This window comes from Acipenser ruthenus, chromosome 42 (genome assembly GCF_902713425.1).
Source record: "Acipenser ruthenus chromosome 42, fAciRut3.2 maternal haplotype, whole genome shotgun sequence".
NCBI classification, from domain to species: domain Eukaryota; kingdom Metazoa; phylum Chordata; class Actinopteri; order Acipenseriformes; family Acipenseridae; genus Acipenser; species Acipenser ruthenus.
In genome coordinates, this window is record NC_081230.1 from 8247440 (window position 1) to 8268845 (window position 21406).

At 50.8% G+C, this 21406-nt stretch overlaps 1 protein-coding gene across 7 annotated transcripts in view; it reads right to left on the reverse strand.

Annotated features, from left to right (window-relative positions):
- Positions 1–21406, reverse strand: part of LOC117967100 (histone-lysine N-methyltransferase 2D-like) — a 48315-nt gene that overhangs the window by 2622 nt on the left and 24287 nt on the right. For 5 of the 7 annotated variants that reach the window (XM_059011487.1, XM_059011484.1, XM_059011483.1 and 2 more), the window contains exons 28-54: positions 20985–21069; positions 20257–20498; positions 19430–19503; positions 19250–19300; positions 17319–19004; positions 16872–17042; positions 16411–16514; positions 13976–15885; positions 13298–13421; positions 12988–13075; positions 12738–12807; positions 11889–12121; positions 7558–11466; positions 7002–7148; positions 6444–6608; positions 6201–6357; positions 5965–6046; positions 5582–5757; positions 5072–5217; positions 4806–4944; positions 4308–4447; positions 2810–3935; positions 2102–2238; positions 1685–1815; positions 1034–1346; positions 446–519; positions 214–322 (exon numbers count right to left, since the gene is read on the reverse strand). In XM_059011487.1, coding sequence (XP_058867470.1) covers positions 214–322; positions 446–519; positions 1034–1346; positions 1685–1815; positions 2102–2238; positions 2810–3935; positions 4308–4447; positions 4806–4944; positions 5072–5217; positions 5582–5757; positions 5965–6046; positions 6201–6357; positions 6444–6608; positions 7002–7148; positions 7558–11466; positions 11889–12121; positions 12738–12807; positions 12988–13075; positions 13298–13421; positions 13976–15885; positions 16411–16514; positions 16872–17042; positions 17319–19004; positions 19250–19300; positions 19430–19503; positions 20257–20498; positions 20985–21069 — 11789 coding nt within the window. The remainder of the gene's footprint in view (positions 1–213; positions 323–445; positions 520–1033; positions 1347–1684; positions 1816–2101; positions 2239–2809; positions 3936–4307; positions 4448–4805; positions 4945–5071; positions 5218–5581; positions 5758–5964; positions 6047–6200; positions 6358–6443; positions 6609–7001; positions 7149–7557; positions 11467–11888; positions 12122–12737; positions 12808–12987; positions 13076–13297; positions 13422–13975; positions 15886–16410; positions 16515–16871; positions 17043–17318; positions 19005–19249; positions 19301–19429; positions 19504–20256; positions 20499–20984; positions 21070–21406) is intronic. The other 2 variants (XM_059011486.1, XM_059011485.1) reach the window with 2 other exon arrangements.

Below are 21406 nucleotides of genomic sequence, written 5' to 3' on the forward strand. Positions count from 1 at the left end.
ACTACAAAAGCACTCCATCAAAAAGACAAGAACCTACGCAGATGCAGAACATGGCAGTGGGGTTCATGCCAGGGTTTAGTGCGGATCCGGGTTTGATGACGCACAGCATGCATATTTTGTGCATTGCACTTTTTACTCCAAGGAAAGCGTGTAATGGCTCACTGCCCCAGGATCTGGCTCGTTCTCCCTCTTGGGTGAGCTGCACAGTCTTACCTCCTCTCCTTTGGGGATCCTGCGGCTGGAAATGATGATTATCTTATCCTCCTTGTCGAACGTCACAACCTCCGCCACACAGTTGGGAGCGCAGGAGTGGTTGACGTACCTGTGGAAACAGGTAAGAAATCACATGTGAGAAGTCAACCAATCACTGCCATCCTATCCTGTTCATAGGCAACGTACGTGTGTGTGTGTGTGTGTGTGTGTGTATATATTTTAAGCAGCTTACCGGGCGGGCCCCCCAGTCAATGTTGCATCAATCACATGCTCGTTATTAATCCTGAACATATAGATCCCTCGGTTCTGAAAGAGGAAGGTAGCATTAACACAGAGAACAGGAAACAGACCACTAGATCCTCAGATGTTACACACTGATGAGTAACTATCATCCTTTGTTTTACAACCTTTAAAAATCATCAAGACTAATATTTTGGTTGAAACGTTTCTCTTCCCAGTGGCATGGTTTATCTTCTGAACGAACGAACGTATAAAAGCTACGGATGAACTAGCTATGGTACCACAAGATACAAAAAATAAACTGATACTTGAAGTTTGCAAACCGCATTCCGCGATCACAAGTTGAGTGCAGAAACTTACAGGGGCTTGACTCTGGAATAACACGTGCAACATCGCTTACTGGCATCATTATTTGCTCGACGGTGCTGAAAAAGCCCAACAGCTTCACACACAAAAACGCTGATCTGACCTAACTATGCATTTGAAGGACGTCGCGCAGAAACACTAAAGACAAAAGACTACGCTTCTCTAATTCTACAACATGATGGGAGCGTCTGCCTGCAGTTCCAGGGCCACTCGCCTGCTCCTCATAGATCTTCTCCCGTCGGTTGGCCACCTCGTTCCGGATGATGGTGCCGATGTACTCTATGACCATGGTGTGCTTCTCCAGGTCCTTGGCAGCGTACAGACCCAGCCCTTGGATGCGGGACCGGGCCAGGTACACGTTGTTCTTCCACTCCGTCTTGAGGCGACGGTACTGCGAGGACTTGGAGTGCACAAACTGCTTGCTGTAGGGCGTGTTGATCTCCCCGGTGAAGGTGCTCTGGTAGGCTTTGGACATGCTGGTGCTGTTGAGGGTGTGCGGTCTGGAGAGGAGGTAAAGAGAGAAAAGTCTGGGCGCCAAAAAAAAAAGGCAGGAAGAAAATGGTTTTTACATTTGGAAATACAATTTTAAAAAAAAAAGTCACTGTGCCAAAAGCCTGTTATCTGTTAAAAACTGGGTTGCTATGGTGACAACCAGTAAACCACCCCCTCCCAGTTTGTGGTGCATGGGAAGGAGACATTAGTTGCTAATTTTACCCAGATGACTTTCTTCATAAATAAATAAAATAATTTTGCATCCTAGTCTTTGCAGTCACCACGCCAGGAATTAAAATGAACAAATATCCATTTGCTACCTATACAGAATGACTGGGTGCCGCTGTACTTGGGGTTTTGAAAGCACACCCACCTCTTGTAGTGCGTCAGTACCCTGGGCTCGGATCTGGCACAGCCCGTGGGGTTGATCATAAGAGGCAGCTCCATCAGCGGGTGTCTGCCGTAGCGGAACATGTAGTTCTGACAGCTCTCCACACCAGGCAGCTGCGAGAGGACGTCAAAAAGGCAAGATCGTGTTAAAAAAGTGGGCAGTACCCATCAGTAGATTCAATCAAGTACTATGGGACCTTCTGGAATTAACAAATCTTACGAGTTTTAAATCACACTATGGTACGGGGCTATTATATAAAAATTGGGTACAGAGGACGAAGCTAGTGGCAGGTTACCATCCTCAGACCTCAGCTCTATCACAATAAAAGCACACGCATTACAATAAACGCTAGTCACTGCATTCATCAGTAACGTGACGAGTACAATCCTGGTTCCTTACCGACTCAGCGATGCGCAGTACAGCGTGCACAGTCAGCCCGTACATCTCCTCCCCCTTCACGTGATCCGCAAAGAGCTTCAGCATGCCAGCCTCCCGCCGCATCCGCGCCACCGGCTCCACCACACGGTTCCAGATTGCTGGGGAGAGAGGGCAGAGAGTCGGGCATCAGCTCCATTCATTTAAAAACAGCACCGGGGAGCTCTGTGAACTATGGGGCGTAATACAAGGGTAACGGGATCTCTTAATGAAAGGTAAACCAAGTTAAATGAATATGTGAAAAAGCATGTGATCTGCTTCATTGCTTAATCCGTTAGAATGAACAGTTCCATGATTCTCTCAGTAAAGTTCCATTACAGGTATTATTCAGTGTACCAAATTAAAAAAAAAAAAAACTCTTACAGGGCGTGTGTACCGCCTATACAGGAAAACTTACTACCCTAAAAGTCACAACCTCAATACTGCAGCTATTTTAGTTCAGAGAACGCATTTAGCATTTAAAATATAAGCTCTGGGACAGAAAAAGGCATTTGTGTTCGCACATTAGGTACCGATTCAGTAAACGTACTACTTAAGCAAGCGTAAAACCTGACAAGTAAGCCAAAATAAAAATAATAAATACAAACATGTTGCGCTACTTGCCGAAAACCGGCTACATTTATTGTTAAAAAAAAAAAAAAAAAAAAAAAGGTGCCGGATCGGGGGCTGTACCTTGTGGCGAGGTGTCCTTGAGCATGATGTCCTCGTGCCCCTCCTCCAGGACACGCACCTCGAAGAGTGGCCGGCCGTCCGCCTCCCCGATGCGGCAGCGGTAGCAGCAGCGGCGGTTGGGGAAGCGGGTGCTCCAGTAGATGCGGGAGGCCTCGTAGCCCACGGGGTAGATGGCGTTGGAGGAGTGGAAGACGGCCATCTGGGAGGGCAGCAGCTGGCCGATGGCGTGGAAGATCAGGCCGCCCACACGGAACATGTGGATGCGGTCTCCGCGCTGCAGGATGCTGGCGATCTGCTTCACCTCGTCCCGCTCGATGTAGACGCGCCGGAACACCGCGAACGAGCTCAGCTCCTCCTCGCTGGGGCCCTTGAGCTTGTGCTGGGTGCACAGCATGGTCTTGTCCTTGAAGAACATGCAGCGGGCCCGGACGGCGCAGGCGAAGTGGTAGACGTTGGGGCAGCGCAGCCGGTTGCAGCTGTTGGTGGCGCCAGTTTTCTGGCAGTAGGCGCACTTGGTCCGCAGGCCGCGCCGAAGGGCTACCTCCACGTTGATCAGGGCGCCCCCTTGGGTCTCGTACACCTCCGTGGACCACAGCGCGCAGTTGAGGTGCACCCAGAGGTCCAGGTCGATGTTGAGAAGGCGGGCCGGCCCGTCGGTGGCCCCGTCGCCCTCCTCGTGGCAGAAGCAGCACTTGCGCAGGTCCCTGGGCAGGGTGTCCGGCCGCAGGGTGATTCGCAGCTTCTCGATGAGCTCCGCGATCTCACGCCACGTCTCCCGGCGAGAGCCTGCCTTGCGGATGGTGATCAGCAGCTGCAGCCGTTTCCAGCGCAGGCCTCTCCACTTCTTCACCTTGGGCTTGCACTCCTCTTCCTCCGAGGGTGGCCGGCTGCGCTGCTTGGCTTTGGGGGGCTCTGGGATGGGAGGGGGCGGAGGAGGGGGTAGGATGGGCTCAGGCTCCGGCTCTAGTTTGATGGGATTGGCCAGGCTGGATGGGGAGGAGGCTGCAGGGGGGGACTGGGGTGGAGAGGTCTCCACTGGGATCACTGGCAGGTGCCTCACGTCCAGGTTGGACACATTGGTGACGTAGCAGTGCTGTACTGGCTTCTCCTCCAGCTCTGGGGACTCCTGCAGTAGAGAGCAAGAGAAGACAGAGGGAAAATAAATCAGTTACCCAATTCAAAAAAATAGATTTAATAACGATGAAAGAATTTGATTTCACCTTTTTTTGTGCATGTATAAGACACCACCTATTAGCATTAAGATCATGGAATTATTTGACCAAAATTCTCCATTTCAAATAAGAGTGGAAAATAGAATGATCAGAGGAGTTCACAATGGAAGTTTCCCTCCCTCTGGGCCATATTCACAAAACAAACCACGTCTGCACCTTTTTTGCATTTGTAAAACACTTTTTTTTCCTTTTTAGAAAAATAAATACAATTTGTGATAAACTTGGTGGTAAATGCTTTGTGAATATGTGTCAATGCGAGTGCGGACCTGTTTAATGAGAGACAGGATGTCCACCTGTTTCTTCAGGGTACAGCCAGGGAGCGAGACGTCAAACTGCTTCAGCCAGTCGCTCTTCTCCTGGGGGGTCCTCTCCCCCTCTGCTGCCTTCGGCTTCCCGGCCAGCACCGCTTCAAAAAGGAGGAGAGAGGAAATCGGGGAAAATGTGACTGCAGTCCTCTAACCAGTACTAGTCAAGATCTCAAGATTGGGCCCTGAAAGTGGCTGGACCAGGCAGCATTCTTGGGGTTTGCTCGAGTGCTTAGAATTTGACACAGATTCTTAAATAAAAAATAAAAAATTGGCAGTGCCAAAACTCTAGACTGGGTGTTTCAGTAGGACAGAGGATCAACATAAAACACAATAAACATGTATAACAAACACACACACACACAGACAGTCTGCTCACTTCACAGCACATAAAGCAGCAGCCGGGTTGCTCAGAGTGGACAGTTTTTAGCACCAGTCCCTCCCTGGTGTCCCTCATACCTGGAGCCTGCAGCTCCGCGGGGGACTTCCTCTGGTCTGGGACGCCCCGCCCGGGACTCTCTGGGAAAGCCACCTCGTAGGAGTTGGGGATGCGCATGTGTAGGAGCTGTGCCATCGCCACCATCACGGTGTTCAGGTTCTGCGGGGAAGAAATAAAGAGAGAGAAAGTAACATCATCTACTGCTGCCTAGTCCAAATAAAACATGGTCAAAAAAAAAAAAAAAAAAAAAAAAAGGGAGGATCATGCCCCATATTAGAAGTCCTACCTTTGCAGCCGCGGCAGACAGTGTGAAGGTCACAGAGACCTCGCTTCCCTTTGCTTTCTCCCAGGGACCGCTCGCAGATGCCACTTTCCCAGCATGTTCGGGAAAGGAAGAGTTCACCATTTCGAAGGGTTTGTTTTCAGGAAAAACTGGGAACACACAAGACAAAAAACAAGTCTAAATGCACATAAAATGAAAAACGGATTATTAAAAAAATACCTGAGAATGTTTAAATGGAAAGGTTGTGTAGCTGAACCACCACGAAAGAAATACATGGGACGGCACTTTGAGCTGGTGAAGGCTGTGATGGCCCTGTGTTGTTAATTCAACCATGACATTTATGGTTTATTCAAAACAGGGTATCCCATACAAGTCAGGCATCGTAGAGAGAACATCCTATATTTATTTATTTTTAAAAACAGACGGCCATAACCTGCTGACTATTTCTTTCAATATGAAATGTATTCAAGCATTCATATTATTTTGGTGTGGTGCAGATAGGAATGCCCTTACCAGGAATGCATGCCCGTGGGATGATGGGGATGACAGGAGAGATGGCTCTCTCCAGATCCTCCTCTTTGAGGTCGGTGAGTAGGGGGAAGCGAGAGGTCTCGTCTCCCAGCACGCTCTCCGGGGAGGAGGCTGGGACGATGCTGTCAGGGGCGTCACTGTCCTCATCACTCTCCATCCTGGGGGCGGAGGAGGAGAAGAGATCAGACTCCCTCATTAACACCAAAGTGATTGACCATTCATCTGCACTGTGAACACATGCTACCCGCTCATCCAGCGGGACTCCGAAGCACTTCTTTGCATTGTAACAAGTAGGAGAGGATCTGGTGCTCCTTTAAAATGGAGGTGCATGGAGTACAAACATTTGAAATTTAAAAATTTCTTGCCTTATGTCTTCATTTTGGTTGTGGGGAGGGGTTGGGAGAGCAGCTAGCAGGTCCACACTCTTCACTTCTTCAGCAGAGGAGTCTGCAGATCAAACAAAAACACAGTTAAGAAGGACTTCTAGACCAGCGATTCCAGCATAAGGGCAAAATCTACAATGCTACAATACTAGAAACTTCACAAGTACTGTAAACCAGCAGAGGCAGTAGGCTAACTTCGCAATTTGTGTTTTTCGTACCTTTGGTTTCTTCAGGCTCGGAGGGGGCCTCAGGTTCCTTGCACCCCTCAGGCAGATCCTCCACCGCGGTGACCCCGTTCACCATCTTGTGCTGCACCGAGGGGGGAGGGGTGGGGGGCAGAGAGGAGGGGGGCGTGGGCGGGTTACTCAGGTTGTTCTGGGAAGAAAAAAGTTAAATAGCAATGAGGTCTAAAAAAATAATGAAATTATTTATGATAATAAAATTTTGACGTCATCTGTTACCTTGGTGAGAAGCTGGGAGTAGTAGTCTGGGACACTGTCCAGCACAGCGTTACCGAACGCCCCCTTCAGTTGGTTTTTCCCGTTGATGGGGCTGCTTCCAAAGGGGGCGAAGAGGTCAAAGTTTGCCGTGATGGAAGGCTCCATGAGAGGAAGAAGGGAGAGCTCCTGATTGGTAAAAGGAAACGGTTATTTGGCATACAGATGGAGTTTCATTTTACATGGATGCACCGGGACATTGCCATGAGATTTAAAAGGAGTACTGCATTAATGTCAATAAGTAACTGGAACATCATCCTGTGATTTAAAGTGGTATTCAAATAAAAAATTAAAGGTTTCTAGCGTTTTTTAGACTGGTATTCCAACTCAAAGTTACACCAACAGTATAACATGTTTTGCTTCCCTGAGCTACTGTGGAGCCTGCAGAAGACAAAAGACCAAAGGAATCCTATTTTAGTATATAAAAACATGAATATGCCACAGGCTAGGTGCTTGAAACAAGCTTGGAAAAAAAAGTTGGGGAATTAAAGTTGTAATTCAATTTTCCACCTGAACACCCACCTGTTTGAGCTGCTTCATCAGAGCCTCTGCCGACTTCCCTCCTTCCTCTTTCTTGCTCTTCTTCCTCGAGTTGGCCAGCTTCTCTCCAGACTTGGGCACCCGTTTCGGTTTTGCTCCCGGTGCTTTCTTACTCAAAGCCTGGAGATCCTATTAAACATTATGTATCTTTATGTATTTCCACCCCCCCCATATTGTATTGCAAGTAGTTTTCTTTTTATAAAATCTGTGCTTAAAAAAGAAGCGCTAACCAAAGTTTTAAAATCCATTTTCTTTTTATCAATACCTCGTATTATTAGCACGATCAATATCACTGCCCTTCTTTTCTTCTGAAGATCTTTGTTTGCATTTCATAATTAGCATGTGCTAATTTAAAAAACACATCTCAAAAAACAGTGCTATACTCAAAACTACACAATCTAAAACCATTAGGCACAAATTGCACAGCATATTGTACAAACTAGCAGGAATTTAAAAGTTGAAGCATAGAAACACACACAGTTCAAATGAATAGCACTGCAATAAGAAAGGGATTCCTAGCATTCAGCGACAGCCTCACCTCCATGTTGCGCGGGGTCCCCTGCAGCTTCTGCTCCAGCAATGCCAGCTTGCTGTCGATGTGCCCGTTGATCTCGCTGTGGATGCCGTCCACTGGCCGGTGTGCTGCCAGCTGCAGGTTCTTTGCCCGCAGCAGCTTCTGCAGTAGCAACTGGCCAGCCTCGGAACGGGGGCCGGGGGTGACTGGGCTCCCCGAGTTCAGCCCCACTGGCTCCCCGTTGGCTTCCCTCTTGATGGCGCTGGTCCTCCCATCATCCCTGGCGCCTCCTCCTCCGCACTGCCTCTCCTCCTTGGGTTCCTGCTTGATGTTCTGCAGGGTCATTCTGTAGAGATTGTCCACACAGCTGGGACCCTGCTGGCTCTCCACTCCCGCCTGCCGCTCCACCTCCATGGGCTGCCCCCCGCTGGGTTTGGGCTCAACGGGCTGGGAAGCCTCTGGGGGTGCGGTTCTCTCCTGGGAATCGGATTTCATCGGTTCACCCGACGTTGATTTGATGTCAGGCAAGCCCAGCGCAGCCTTAGTTTCAGTAGACCTTGCTGGCCCCATGGAGCTGCACTTCTCCTGGGGTTCCCCAACAGGGGATAGCTTGTGTTCCTGCTTGGGAGTTGCCCCAGTGTTTGAAGCCTGGGAAGGGCTTGGAGTGGCATTAGCATCCTGTTGACTGGAAGGTGGCAGGCTCGTTTCTGAAGACACAGAGGAAGGCCGCATGGGAAGGGTCCCAGAAGGAGACCCTGGTAATGGTGATCCAGAGACTCCTTGCTGGTTGACTGGCGTCAATGGCTGGAAGGGGCTAGGGGTTAAGGTGGGAGTGGGTGGCTGGTTTCCCAACACTTGCTGTTGGCCTCCCTGCACTGGCACCACCGGTCGCAAGCCTATGTTGGTTTGCTGAGGCATGGGGCGCCCCATCAGGTTTCTCTGTTGCTGGGCGAGGGCTGCCTGCTCTTGGGGAGAGCCCTGGCGTGCTGGCTGCTGCTGCCTGGGAGACATCGGCCTGATCATTCGACCCTGAGGAGTCGTGCAAACCTGCTGCCCCATCATGCCTTGCTGTAGGGGCCTTTGACCCATTGCCCCTTGCTGTAGCTGCTGTCCCAGAACACCTTGCTGCATTGGCTGTTGCCCCATGACACCTTGCTGGATTTGTTGCTGACCTGCCATACCTTGCTGGCGTTGCTCCTGTCCCATAACCCCCTGCTGCTTTAGTAGTTGCTGTTGCCCCATAATCCCTTGCTGGAGTTGTTGTCCCATGACACCCTGCTGCAATTGTTGCTGCTGTCCCACAGAGCCTTGTTGTTGCTGCTGTCCCATCGCACCTTGTTGCATTTGCTGTGGTTGTCCCATAGCTCCTTGCTGAGGTTGCTGCTGTCCCATCACACCTTGTTGCATTTGCTGTGGTTGTCCTATAGCTCCTTGCTGAGGTTGCTGCTGTCCCATCGCACCTTGTTGGATTTGCTGCGGCTGTCCCATCGCACCTTGTTGGATTTGCTGCGGCTGTACCATAGCTCCCTGCTGAGGTTGCTGCTGTCCCATCACCCCTTGTTGCATTTGCTGTGGCTGTCCCATCGCACCTTGTTGGATTTGCTGCGACTGTACCATAGCTCCCTGCTGAGGTTGCTGCTGTCCCATCGCACCTTGTTGCATTTGCTGCTGCTGTCCCATCGCACCTTGCTGGATTTGCTGCGGCTGTCCCATCGCACCTTGTTGCATTTGCTGCGACTGTACCATAGCTCCCTGCTGAGGTTGCTGCTGTCCCATCGCCCCTTGTTGCATTTGCTGCTGCTGTCCCATCGCCCCTTGTTGCATTTGCTGCTGCTGTCCCATCGCCCCTTGTTGCATTTGCTGCTGCTGTCCCATCGCACCTTGTTGCATTTGCTGCGGCTGTACCATAGCTCCTTGCTGAGGTTGCTGCTGTCCCATTGCACCTTGCTGCTGCTGCTGCAGACCCACAAGCCCTTGTTGCATTGGCTGCTGGTATTGCTGTCCCATAATGCCTTGCTGCTGTTGCGTTACAACTCCTTGTAGCCTCTGCCCCAGAGGCTGGGCCTGGCTGATGGCTGGTTGCCCCGCAGAAAGCCTCAGGATTTGCCCCTGCTGCAGCTGCCGCTGTGTCAGGATGGCCTGGAGCTGCTGTTGCTGCTGGGGGGTTAAGTGACGCAGCTGAGGGTTCTGAGAAATCAGCCCCTGGATGTTTGGGGGGGCTCGGATCTGGCCCATGGGCATAGGTGCCCGCTGTCCCATCATTCCTTGTTGACCCCTCAATATCTGCTGGCCAACAGCCATCTGCCCCATCATGCCTTGCTTCTGACCCATGATGCTTTGCTGCAGCTGGCCTGGATGGCGTTGACCCATGATGCTTTGCTGTTGGCCCACAATGGCTTGCTGTTGCACAACCATATTTTGCTGTCCTACAATGCCCTGAGGTTGGCCCAGTTTCTGCCCCATCACTCCTTGGTGCTGGCCCACGTAGCACGTCTGCTGCTGCACCTCCTGCTTCACAATTACCTGGGTCTGCCCTCCATTGCCTGGCTTCTCCAGAGAGCTTTGCCTCTGCAGAGCTAACTGCGCCTGCTGTGCCTGTGAACTCATGCCTGGCTGCGGCTGTTGCTGTCCTATGAAGCTGTGCTGCTGCTGCTGCTGCCCAATAAAGCTGTGCTGTTGCTGCAGCGCTGCCCCCTGTTGGTCACCCGCAGATCCAGGATGTTGTAACCGATGTGGGGTCAGGGGGCCCTGCTGTGGCCTGGGACTGAGCAGCCCTTGCTCCTTGGGACCAGAGTTCTGCTCCTGGTTAAGACCCTGTAATGGCGTTCCTTGCTGCAGCCCATCCAGGGTTCCCTGCTGCTGTTGCCCTTCTTGCTGCTGGGATCCTCCCGGAGTAGAAGGCGCCAGAAAGCCCTGGTCGGTGGATCCTGGTCGGGAAGGAGCTGGATGGAGCTGTCCTCCACCATCTTGCTGACCAGGCTGCCCTACGAACCCTTGCTGCTGGAGATGAGCCAGTCCCTTGGCAGCCTGTTGCTGCTGGGACAGATGCAGGCGCTGGGCTAGGATATTCTGCTGCTGGGCAGTTAGCTGGGCTCCTAAGACTTGCTGCTTTTCTCTCAGGAGCTGCTGAGCACCCACAGGGCCTTGCAGCGCCTGCTGAGCCAACATGGTCCCGGCCATGGCTGGTTGCTGATTCCCCATCATGCCTTGCTGGTTCGGTACCATCTGCCGAATCCCCATCATGCCTGGCTGCGTCATTTGCGGGGCGCCCATGAGGTTCTGCGGCCCCTGGGCCAACTGCTGATTTCCCATCATGCTTGGTTGATTCTGTACCATCTGCTGTTGGTTCGGTACAATTTGCTGGCCACCCATGATGCCTTGCTGGTTACCCATAACACCCTGTGGGGTCTGCACCACCTGCTGGCTTCCCATCATGCCTTGCTGGGGCTGCTGAGCCATCAGCGGGTTACCCATGAGCCCTTGCTGCCCACCACCACCTTGTTGCTGCTGCTGGCCCATAATGCCTTGCTGCTGCTGCTGTTGCATTTTCTGCAACAGCTGCATTCTGTGCTGCTGCAGCTGCATCTGCCTCTCCTGTACCAGCCTGTTGTCGTTCCCTGGGAGCGGGCCTCCTTGTGTGAAATAATTTCCGGAAGGGCCAGGGGATGCGCCGACAGCACCCACAGCCGCAGGGTGTGGGGTCTGAGGTGAGCCTAGGAAGGGTTGGCCCTGCTGGACAGGCACCGACACTCCGATAGGAGGCACGTGCACAGGCTGCGGTCCCAGGGGTCCCGGCAGCAGCTGCCCGGGCAGTTTGGATATCTGCGAGGCCCCGGAGGCCAGGTGAGCCGAGCCCTGCTGCTGTTGGTGCTGCTGCTGCTTGGTTCGGTACTCTGCCATCAGGTTTGTGTGCTCCTTCTGCTGCTTCCGGACCTGAGAAAACAAAACAGCACAACAAGAAGTCAGGCACATAAAGGCTAGGAGTCGAGACAAACTTTCTTGCTAGTTCTTTGACGCTTTGTTTGAAAATAATAATTTAAAAAAGCATTACAATGAGAATCTTGATACATACTTGCGAGTTAAGGTTCTAGGTATGTGAGGAGCATTGATTTGGTATAAACTATTACAAATGTTTAAACCGTATCCTTTTGTTGTATTGTAAAATTCTACACATTTAAAATTTCAAAATGGGCTTTCATTTGAAAAAACACACACACATTACTCTTCCAGAATGATGTTCAAAGGAAGCTTGACTCAGATTTTAAGTGTCTTTCCCCCCCCCATTAAAATGTCTCAGACTACAGCTGTTGAATTCACTGTTGAAATGTACAGTCCGTTGCAGGTGGGTTAGCTACCTGGTCCAGCTGCTTCTGGATTTTGCTCTGCTGCTCTGTGACCAGTTTGAGTTTCTCTGCGTCTGCCTCGGGGAACTCGCGCCCTGATTTCTTGGCCGTGCGCTGCTTGGCACAGAGCGCTTTGCGGGACTTCCTGTGCACCCCGATCTGCTCCTCCAGGAACTTGAGCTGCATCTGCAGGAGCTGCTGTGTGTGGAGCAGCCACTCCTCGTACTGCCGCAGCTCAGCATCGTCTGCAAGACACCAAACAGCCAGTCAGCAGCCTGCGATCAGCTCTGAGGCTGCTGCCGAGCTACAGCCAAAAGATTTGCATCACCCTATACAATTAACTCATTCTGCTTCATAAAGGCAAATGAAACCAGCCGACTAATGTTACGTTAACATATTTAATTATATACCGCCTTGTAGTCCCCCCCCCCCCCCCCCATCATAACGAAGAATGGACAAATTAAATGTAACATTTCGAAATGTAACAAATACTGTACTACTATTATGGCTCCCACTAGACTTTTGCAATATCATTTTGTAGTTCCTTCGATTAAATGGTGTTAAATAGAAGATCTAAATTCTCAATCCTAAAATAAGTGATGCAAAACTTTTGGCCACAGCTGTATGTATATAATCTAACATAATGTATGAATAGTGAATCTCTGTACATTGTCATTCTGGTTTGAAAGCAACATTCAACGTGCACAAAAGTATTGTCATTTTTAATTATTGCTCTAGATAAACTTGCAGGTGTAACCTCATTTTTGTTCGCACAAGTTGCTTTCCTGTACATGCAACGGAGTACCAAATCAATAACTCAGGCTCTCTCTTCTGGTAAACTGGCCAGAAATAAATACTTACTGATGTTTCCCTGGGCGAACTGTGGGGGGTTCGGTCGAGATGGTGCTGGATCACTACTCCCCTCACTCTCCTTAGAAAGAAAGAGCAGAGAAATTGCTTTATTTATTCATGGCGTGTACCAGTTATTTTCCAAGCACATTTTGCAGGACCTCGTATACACATGCAGACAATACATTTCAGAATGAGTTGGCTCAAGTTCTCCTTGGTTTATCAGGCTCTCCAGAAAGGTGGAGGTGGGATCAGTGCTTACCTTCCCGGTTCCTGGAAGCAGTCTGTTCTGTGCCTCGCTCGACCCTGGTGTACCAGCCAGTCTCTGTGCCAGCAGCGACACTTGTTGCCTGAAACAGGAAGAAAAGAGTTAGAGCGCCTTCATGTCAAAGCCAACACACAGTGAATCAAATCGCATTAACGTAAATCACAACTTTTCTATCACGCCCAACACAAAAAAAAAAAGAGGGACACCCTGCTTCACTGAATTTGAATTGCGATTCAAATGAAAGTGTACAAGCGTGATTTAAACTGGTATGTGCTGTGTGTGAACTGGTGTAAGAAGTCTGTACCTGTTGATCCCTGGGGGTACCCCGATGGTGCCCTGTGCCATCACTCGCTTGATTCCCTTCAGAGCCACCATCTTCGCTTTGGCAATGGGGTCCAAGATGTCCTCCGTGGCAAACTTATCCAAATCTGCAGAAGCAATTTGTGTTGTTCCTGTAAATAGTTTGGTTTTGAAGCACACACATTCTCAAGATTCGATAGCGGCGATGCATAACACAAGCAAATCATTCTTTCGCAGCCTTCACGATGAAGGCTGAGCCACTTTTCAGAATGGCAGAACTGACCACTTAAAAGGGATGCGCTGTCCACCAAAGCACTGTGCTCAGATATGCTTCCCCACCTGAGGTTTCAAAAATCAGTTCAATTATACCATTCAGAACCTGAACTGAATAGCATTTACTACCAGTTTAATCAACTCCAACACATCATTGATCAAAATTGCAATTTGCAGTATTCTGTTAAAATGAGCTTCTCACAGTGGCAACAAATTACTTCAATTATAGTCACTATCAGTCAATTAAACTGGCCTCAAATGAAAGCCGTTGAACAAATCACAAACATGATTACTCAAATATCAATACCAATTTCTTTGAATGAATTGGAATTGACTATAAAAGAATACGTAGCCCCCATCCCCTCAAGATACAAGCCCAGTTCTCAGACACAGCCAAACAGACCCTAACCTGTATCAGGGAAGAAGCTGTTGGTCAGCTGCTGCTGCTTCACGTTGATCCCCATCTGTTGCTGCGCTCCTGAAATGGTGTGCTGGTTTGGGACCAGATGGTGCCCTTGTGGCTGTCCTCCAATGGGCGACTGACCCGTGCCCATAAGGCCTTGTGCCTGGGCCATGGCCACATGTTGGGGCATGGTTGGCCCCAAGAGCCTCTGCTGTTGCTGGGGGGGCATGATGTGAGAGGGGGGCGGCTGAGCTGGCCTGGGAACCATCCCCGGGGGGAACTGTTGCTGCTGTCCCATGAGAGCGTGAGGAGGTGGGGGAGCTCGGTGAGGTCCCACCTGCTGGAGCAGAACAGACTGTTGCTGGACAGGGTGCAGGTGTGAGTTCACCCCTTGCTGTAGGGAGGACAATTGATGCTGTTGCTGCTGCTGCTGCTGCTGTTTCTGCAGTTCCTTCTTCTCGTGCTCCAGTAGGTCCTGTATTAGCAGGGGCAGCTCGCTGGCTTCCAGAGAGCTCTCCACTTTGTCCAGGTCAACGGCCGGAGAGTGCTGCCCATCCGGGAGGCTCAGAGGATCCTCGTCCAGGTCGAATTTGGCCATGCCAGGCCGGTCAGAGGCCGGGGGAGGAGTGTAGGGAAGGGGGTGGGAAGGGCTGTTCATTGGGAACGGCAGGCCAGCGATCCTCACAGAACTCAGAGATGCAGTCCTGGAGCTAGGGGCACCGCCACCCTGCGGGAAAAGCCCATTCGAAGACCCCTGTTTGGTGTGGAGCAACATGGACACTGCCTCACCTACTTCGTCCTTCACCTGACACAGCTCTTTAACTGGCTTCTGCTCTCGCTGGAACTGGCAGGTGTACGTCTGGGAACCGTCGTCCTCTTGTTTCAGTTTCTTCAGGTCCACGTTGCCCAGTTCTGGGGCAGGGGGTGGCTGTGCTTCACGACCCCGATCCAGAGCAGCAGCAGCAGCAGGGGTTGGAGCAGCAGTGCTGGGGGCTGCCAGGGCTTGTGGGTTCCGACGCCCCTGGGAGGAGTCCCCTTCCTGCGATTTCTGGGGGTCCCCCTTGCTGTCCGAGCCGACGTCGCTCTCCGCTTCCACCAGCCGCAGCTGCTCTGTGAAGATGTCCTTGCGGTCACCCACATCCAGCTCGGGGTCGGTGTAGGCCAGCAGGTCGAACTCATCGCACTTCAGGAGGTCGTCCAGGTGGGGGTCCGCGGTCTCCAGGCTGTCCAGGTCATCATCTGCCTTGTCTGGGTCCAGACTCAGGTTAGCCAGGTCATCATCCTCCTCCTCTTCCCCCTCCAGGCCCTTGTGGGAGCCGAAGTCATCATCCAGCTCGGGTTCCGGGCAGGGGAGTAGACAAGGCCGGCTGGTGGAAGGGTGTCCCACTGGCTGGGGAAGACTGGCAGGAGGATGAGGAGGCTGTGGGGCAGTACTGGGAGATTGTGGATGATGAGGAGAAGGAGGCACAGTGTTGTGTTGAGGCATCATCAGTGCCCCTGCCGTTACTGGCTGCACCCCAACTCCTGGCCCTCTGACTCCCTCTGGTGGTGGGGGGAGAGGCTGGGTGTAAGGGCCACCCACTTCCTGGTTGGGCAGGAAGAGTCGTGTCCGTGGCTGGGGACTCCTCGGGACAAACTGGGCCCCCACCGGGAGTCTCTGTGCATTGTGCCTGAGCTCAATGAATTGAGGGACCATGGGGGCGTGGGGAGCCTGCATTGCCTCCGTCTGTGCCTGTACCAGCTGTCTGGGTGGAAGGCCTTGCATGTTGCTGACCGCTATATTGAGGGGGTGTCTGGGACCCCCCTCTATTCCGGAAGGCTGTGGGAAGCGTCTCATGGCCCCTGGCTGGCCCTGCCACTGCCCTGGGAAGGGACCCCTGGTGTAAAAACCTTGGGGGCTGCTGGTCACAGGTTGCCTGACAAATAAAAACAAACACAAAAAAACATAAGTAATCATTTTCTATTTTCTTTTTTTTTTTTTTTTTGGAGGCACCTTTGTAGATCCCGACCCCACCCCCTTTTTTCAATGCAATACCATCTTGACAGCACAGCACTGCAGCAGTCATTCAGCATGGACAGAGTGTATATATGGGACATGGATGTGGTATTAGGCAAGCGGATAAACGAAAAAAAGTACCTTATTTTTTGTCTCAGATTAAATATTACAAAAACATGGATCAACTTCTCTTATGGTCACAGTCATTAATGCAAATGGCAGCAGCAGCAGCAGGCGGTTATGATTCATTCCAGCATGAGAAATGTTTATCGGCCGAACAGATGGCAAAATATCTGCTAGTGTGGTGGTGTTGCTGTGTTTGGTGCAGACAGTGCCAGCAGATTGGTGTTTGTAGGAATAGACTGATGAAGTTTGGTTATTCTCTGGGGTTTAAATCACAGAACCCCACACTGTCAATCTCTGGATTAGGTGACGTCAATCCCACCTGATCACACTGGGGTCGAGGACAGCTGGAGTTCCGGCTGGTGGGGGTCGGATCACCTTATCATCCAGGGAGGCGGGACTTCCTGTTCCTGTAGCAGCTCTCTCCTAGAGAAAGGGGGGGATAACATTCCAACGTTACTCATATTCCCAGTTCTCTAAAACTGATCAAATTGTCAAGTTTACTTGCATAAGCACAGAAAAACAAAGTAAGCTGTACAGCTATGATCAAAAGTTTTGCATCACCTAGAATTTTAGACAAAAAAAATCATGTAAACTACCAAATTATATCACAAAAGTCTACCGGAAGCCATAATAGTAGTACAGTATTTCATGTTAGATTTTGAATAGTCACATTCTTCAACTCAATTCTACAGCGGTGTGTAATTCAATATGTTAACGTAACATTATTCAGCAGGTTTCATACGACTTAGTTAATTCAGAGCGGTCTATGTCGATCCTCACCTGCACGGCGGGGTAGGGCGGTGGAGCCCGCTGTGATTTGTCCTGCTGGTAGCCTGCAGTCTCCCCTGGCCAGGTGGTGGCGCCACTGTTTGCTGCCGCCGCCTCTTTCTCTTGACGCAGCGAGTTCCTCTGCATCTGCTGCCTGATCAACAGCTCCCTCAGTCTCTGTCTCTGCAGGGAAACACCATGCAACACAAACAGCAGGGTCATGCACAGGGCTTCTGAGTTTACAAACACGCACGTTAACTAAACTACTGATCACACCATTGATGGAGGTAAATTCACAGAGCAGCACAAATCTACGGGATCAACCTAATTTATAAATTGTGCAATTTCTAAAAAAAAATTAAAACGTCCCCATTTTAGTATTAGACTATTAAAATACTGTTAAAATAAACCAAATGATTAACATACCGAATGGAATGTATACTCAGTGTTCTGATTTACCTGTCTGTGCTTCTCAAGCTCCAATTGGCTGAGGCCACTGAGTGACGGGTCCTGGTTCAATGAAAGGTCAGGAAGCTCCTGGGGGCTGGGCGCTTCCTCCCGCCTCTCTGGCATGCGGACCAGAGACGCCCTCTGTGGCTGGAAGGAGGGATCTGGGGAGCGCAGGGCGAAGCTGTTCATGTTCACGTTCATGGCAGGAGCGTGCTGGGGTGCTCCAGGCTGGTGCGACGGGGAGTGTACTGCAGCTTCAGCGTAGGTTGCTGGCACCACTCGAGTCTGGTGCTGGGGGCTGGGGAACAGGCCCACGCTGGGGCTCCTGGCAAAGCTCGGCTGGGCAGAAGGGCCCTTGGGAAGGGAGTCCCCCATAGGGGTGCCTGGCTGGCTGACGTGGGGAGAGGTCCTGTAACTGGGCTCCCCTGCAGTGGACCGGGGTGGCTTGTGCATAGGGGCGAAAGGGTCTCTAGATTGAGGGCGGGATGGAGGGCGCGAGTAAGGGTCCGGAGACTGGAAGCGAGGAGTCACTGGGGATTGGCAAGAGTAGGCATCGTTGGACAGGGCCCCGGGGGTCAGGGGCGACTGGCAGCTACCTTGAGATTGCGGGCTGGCTGGCACCCTGGAGCAGGTGTCCAGAGGGAGGCCTCTTTGGGGCAGAGGGGAGCAGCTGTCCCCAGACTGGGGCCGGGGAGTGAGTGGGGGCTGGGCGTATGGGTCAGAGAAGGGGGTGGAAGGAGACTGTCTGTACTGGTCTGTGTGATGCTGGGGGGAGGCCCCCGGGTGCTGAGGGGTGGAGTAGCCCTGAAGAGGGTTCACCTGCTCCCCCTGGTGCATTCGTGGAGTCATGGGAGCTTTAAAAACGTCACTGTGCCCACTGCCATCAGGGAACCCAGATACAGCAGCAGAGGCGGGCGAACCGATGCCAAAATCCGGCCGGGGCCCCATGGAGGCAGTAGGTGCTGGGGAAGGGAGCCCCATGAAATCCTGCCTCTGTCCAAGCCCAGGAGTGGCTGCAGGGGAGGAGGAAGTCATCCCACATTCTTGCCTCTGTTCCATTCTGACCCTGAAAAGGTCCCCAAAGTGTGTCGGGGGTTGGGAAAGCAAGGGGGACTCCCCAGGTTTTGAAAAGCATTCTCCTGCAGCAGGACCCTGCCTCAGCCTTGGGCTTTCGGGAGGAGCCAAGGGCTCCTGGAGGGCACCACCAGCTTGCTGCTGTTGGGGTCTCAGGAAGGGATCATTGGCCATTGGTTGAGGGCGCCTTGGGGTACCAGGAGTACCAGGTTGCAGATCCAAGGTGCCCAAGCTAGGAGGTCTACCCTGGGGGATCCCTGGGGGCATCTGGAAGCCAGAAGAGGCATGCATGGGGCTGGAAGACTGTGAGAAAGGCGTTGAGGGGTTGCTGTAGTGGTGGGGCGATTGAGGTGGCATTTTTGTAAAGGGGTCACCCTGCACTTCCATCCCAGACACTGATCCAGGAGTTCTGAGCATCCCCTCCGAGGCTGGAGGCCCGGTGCTGGGGAAGAAGGAAGTGCTCGGGTCCTGGCTGTACGGGAAGGGGCTCTCAGCAGAGCTGGGCTGGAAGGGGGTGGAGATTGTGCCGGAGGGAGGAGGGATGTGCAGGTGTAGGGCTGGCCTCTCCCCTTTCTGCTTGAATTCAGTCTTTATTGGCCGGGTGACCTGGCTCTCTGCCTGCTGCAGAGACAAAACACAAGACATGGGTTTAAGGCTAAAGAAATATACATCCTTATTTATGTGTAGTTAAGATCCACGATTACCAAGGAAAACACATCTGGATATTTCATGACTTGAGTTTGAAATGTCTGGTTTTCTAGATTTATGTGCACGCTTCGAAGAAAATACCTGCAAGCGGTACAACAAATATCTGCCATGAACATTTATTTTTCTAATCTAAAGCGAGTTGATTAAGGGGCACACACCTTCTGTGCCTTGTTAATGCGTTGAGTTGCTCTGTTGTCTTTGGCCTTTTGCTGCAAGAGAGGATAAAAACGTCAGTTCCACTTTTTTAGTTTAAAAGATTTGTTAATATATCTCTATAGAACATTAATAGCCATTAACATTCCTATTGCAAACATCAAAAAATCCCACACCCCACTTACCAGATAGGGCACTTTGTCAGCTGCTGAAACCTTTCTCCACATTTTCATGATTTGTTTGCATCGGTTAGACCAGTCTGAGGATGAAAGCAGGCAGGGTTATTCCTACATCCAATACAACAGCAGCAAGACTAACCGTACACTGCTTACGGGATACCATTCATCACCCCCCTAATGAGCGCAAAGTTATCTAGGGCAGCAGAACAGGAGCGACAACATGATTACAGTTCCTACAATCCACTCTCCTACAAGAAGGGCATGGAGAACAAGATGTGATCTCTCTCAACAGACCTGCCCAGTATAAAATAGCAAATACATCAACTGAATCTTATCCTCCATCGTTTAGGATCTGGCTTGTTTGGAAAAAGAAACACCAACGTGAGTCAAATGAAAAAATAAAAGGTCGACAGTACATGTCGGGCATGGGTTCAAATCTTTTAAAACACGTCAACCTTTGTACAGAGGGAAAGATAACTCCCGTCAAACCTGCAGACAGCTCTAGAACTATAGGAAAGATAAAATCGCCACTTAAAACCAGCAGAGCAGTAAACTAATCAAACACATTTACATTCACAATGCAAACCAGTTTGGTAATATGGGTGACAACGAGCATGCTTTTGACATGCTATTCCAGGGCCATGTTGTCAAAGCAATCATTCCTGTTTATTAAACAGAGGAAAAACACAAGCAAAAAAAATACAACATCCAAACCACTGTATTAAGATTCAAGGCCTATTAAGCACTGGTTTGTTTTTCGGTTTAACATTAAGGCGTTCTCCTGGTCCCCTATGCCCAACGCTTGCGTGACCCCCACCCCCACGGTGGCTGACCTGGGTAGTCCTGTCTGAGGTTGGTGTAGTTGATGTTGGCGTACAGCACAGGGGAGATGGTGGAGAGCTCCCCCAGCTCCTCGTCCTTCTCCCAGCGCTGCAGGCTGCGCTGGTTATAGGAGAGCCCGTCGCTGTCCTGCTCTGTGGGGGTTGGGGGAGTGGAGGGAGTGGCTGGGGTGGAGGGGGTGGCCCAGGGGCTGTCTGGGTCCCCCTGGTCTGGGCTGAACAAGCCGCTCCGATCCCTGCAAATAAAAAAAATAAATAAAAACACACAAACGACAGGCACTTTAAATGCTGGATACTGTCGTCTTTAGTTCTTGAGTTTTAAAAATGAAGTATCCTCTCCATTAACGGGTTATAGTAAAACGGTCCTCAAATTAGGGCATGAGGGCCTCAAGTGGCCCCTTGGGACCCAAAATGTGTCTGCCCCACACACACACACACACACACACACACACACACATCGTTCACCAGCAGCCACTTCAACCAGCCAACGAATGTCATGCATTGATGGCTTCAATCATGATATCCAACTTGAATGTAACTTTTCAAATTCTGTTTACTCACTCCACTTCCCCCCTCCAAAAACAAACCAAAAAAACACAACAATAGACTATCTAGGGGACAGGTTTTTTTCCAATACACAGAAGTCTGATCAATATAGTCTTGAGCTTGCCAGTAGCGTCTACAAATCCATGTAATTCAACACTGTGCCACAGCCGTCTTACCTGCTATCGAAAAAGGGGGACTGCGAGAGCCCCGGGAATGGATCCATTATCCCGGTAGAGGGGAGCGCACCAGTCAAGGAGCCACCTGCAAACAAGCAAACCAGGTGTATCAATAACACACAAAAAAGTGTGCAAATGTAACAGGACAGAGGCTGGGAGCAAACCTGCTAACCCCACAAGCATCTGTTATAGAGCTTTTAACCTAATCGTCCTGCCAGGGGACAGAATCCATAACCGCCATGCATCAGACAACACATCTTGTTTTCAATCAGAATTTTTTTTTTTTCTTTTTTTTTTTTTTTTTTTTAAACAAAGGGTTTCAAAACATGCATTGTTTTCCAGTTCACAGAACACAGCTCTTGCAGACAGGTTGCTCTGGAGTCTTATCATCAGATTCTCTAGGGAATCCAAAAAACAACATC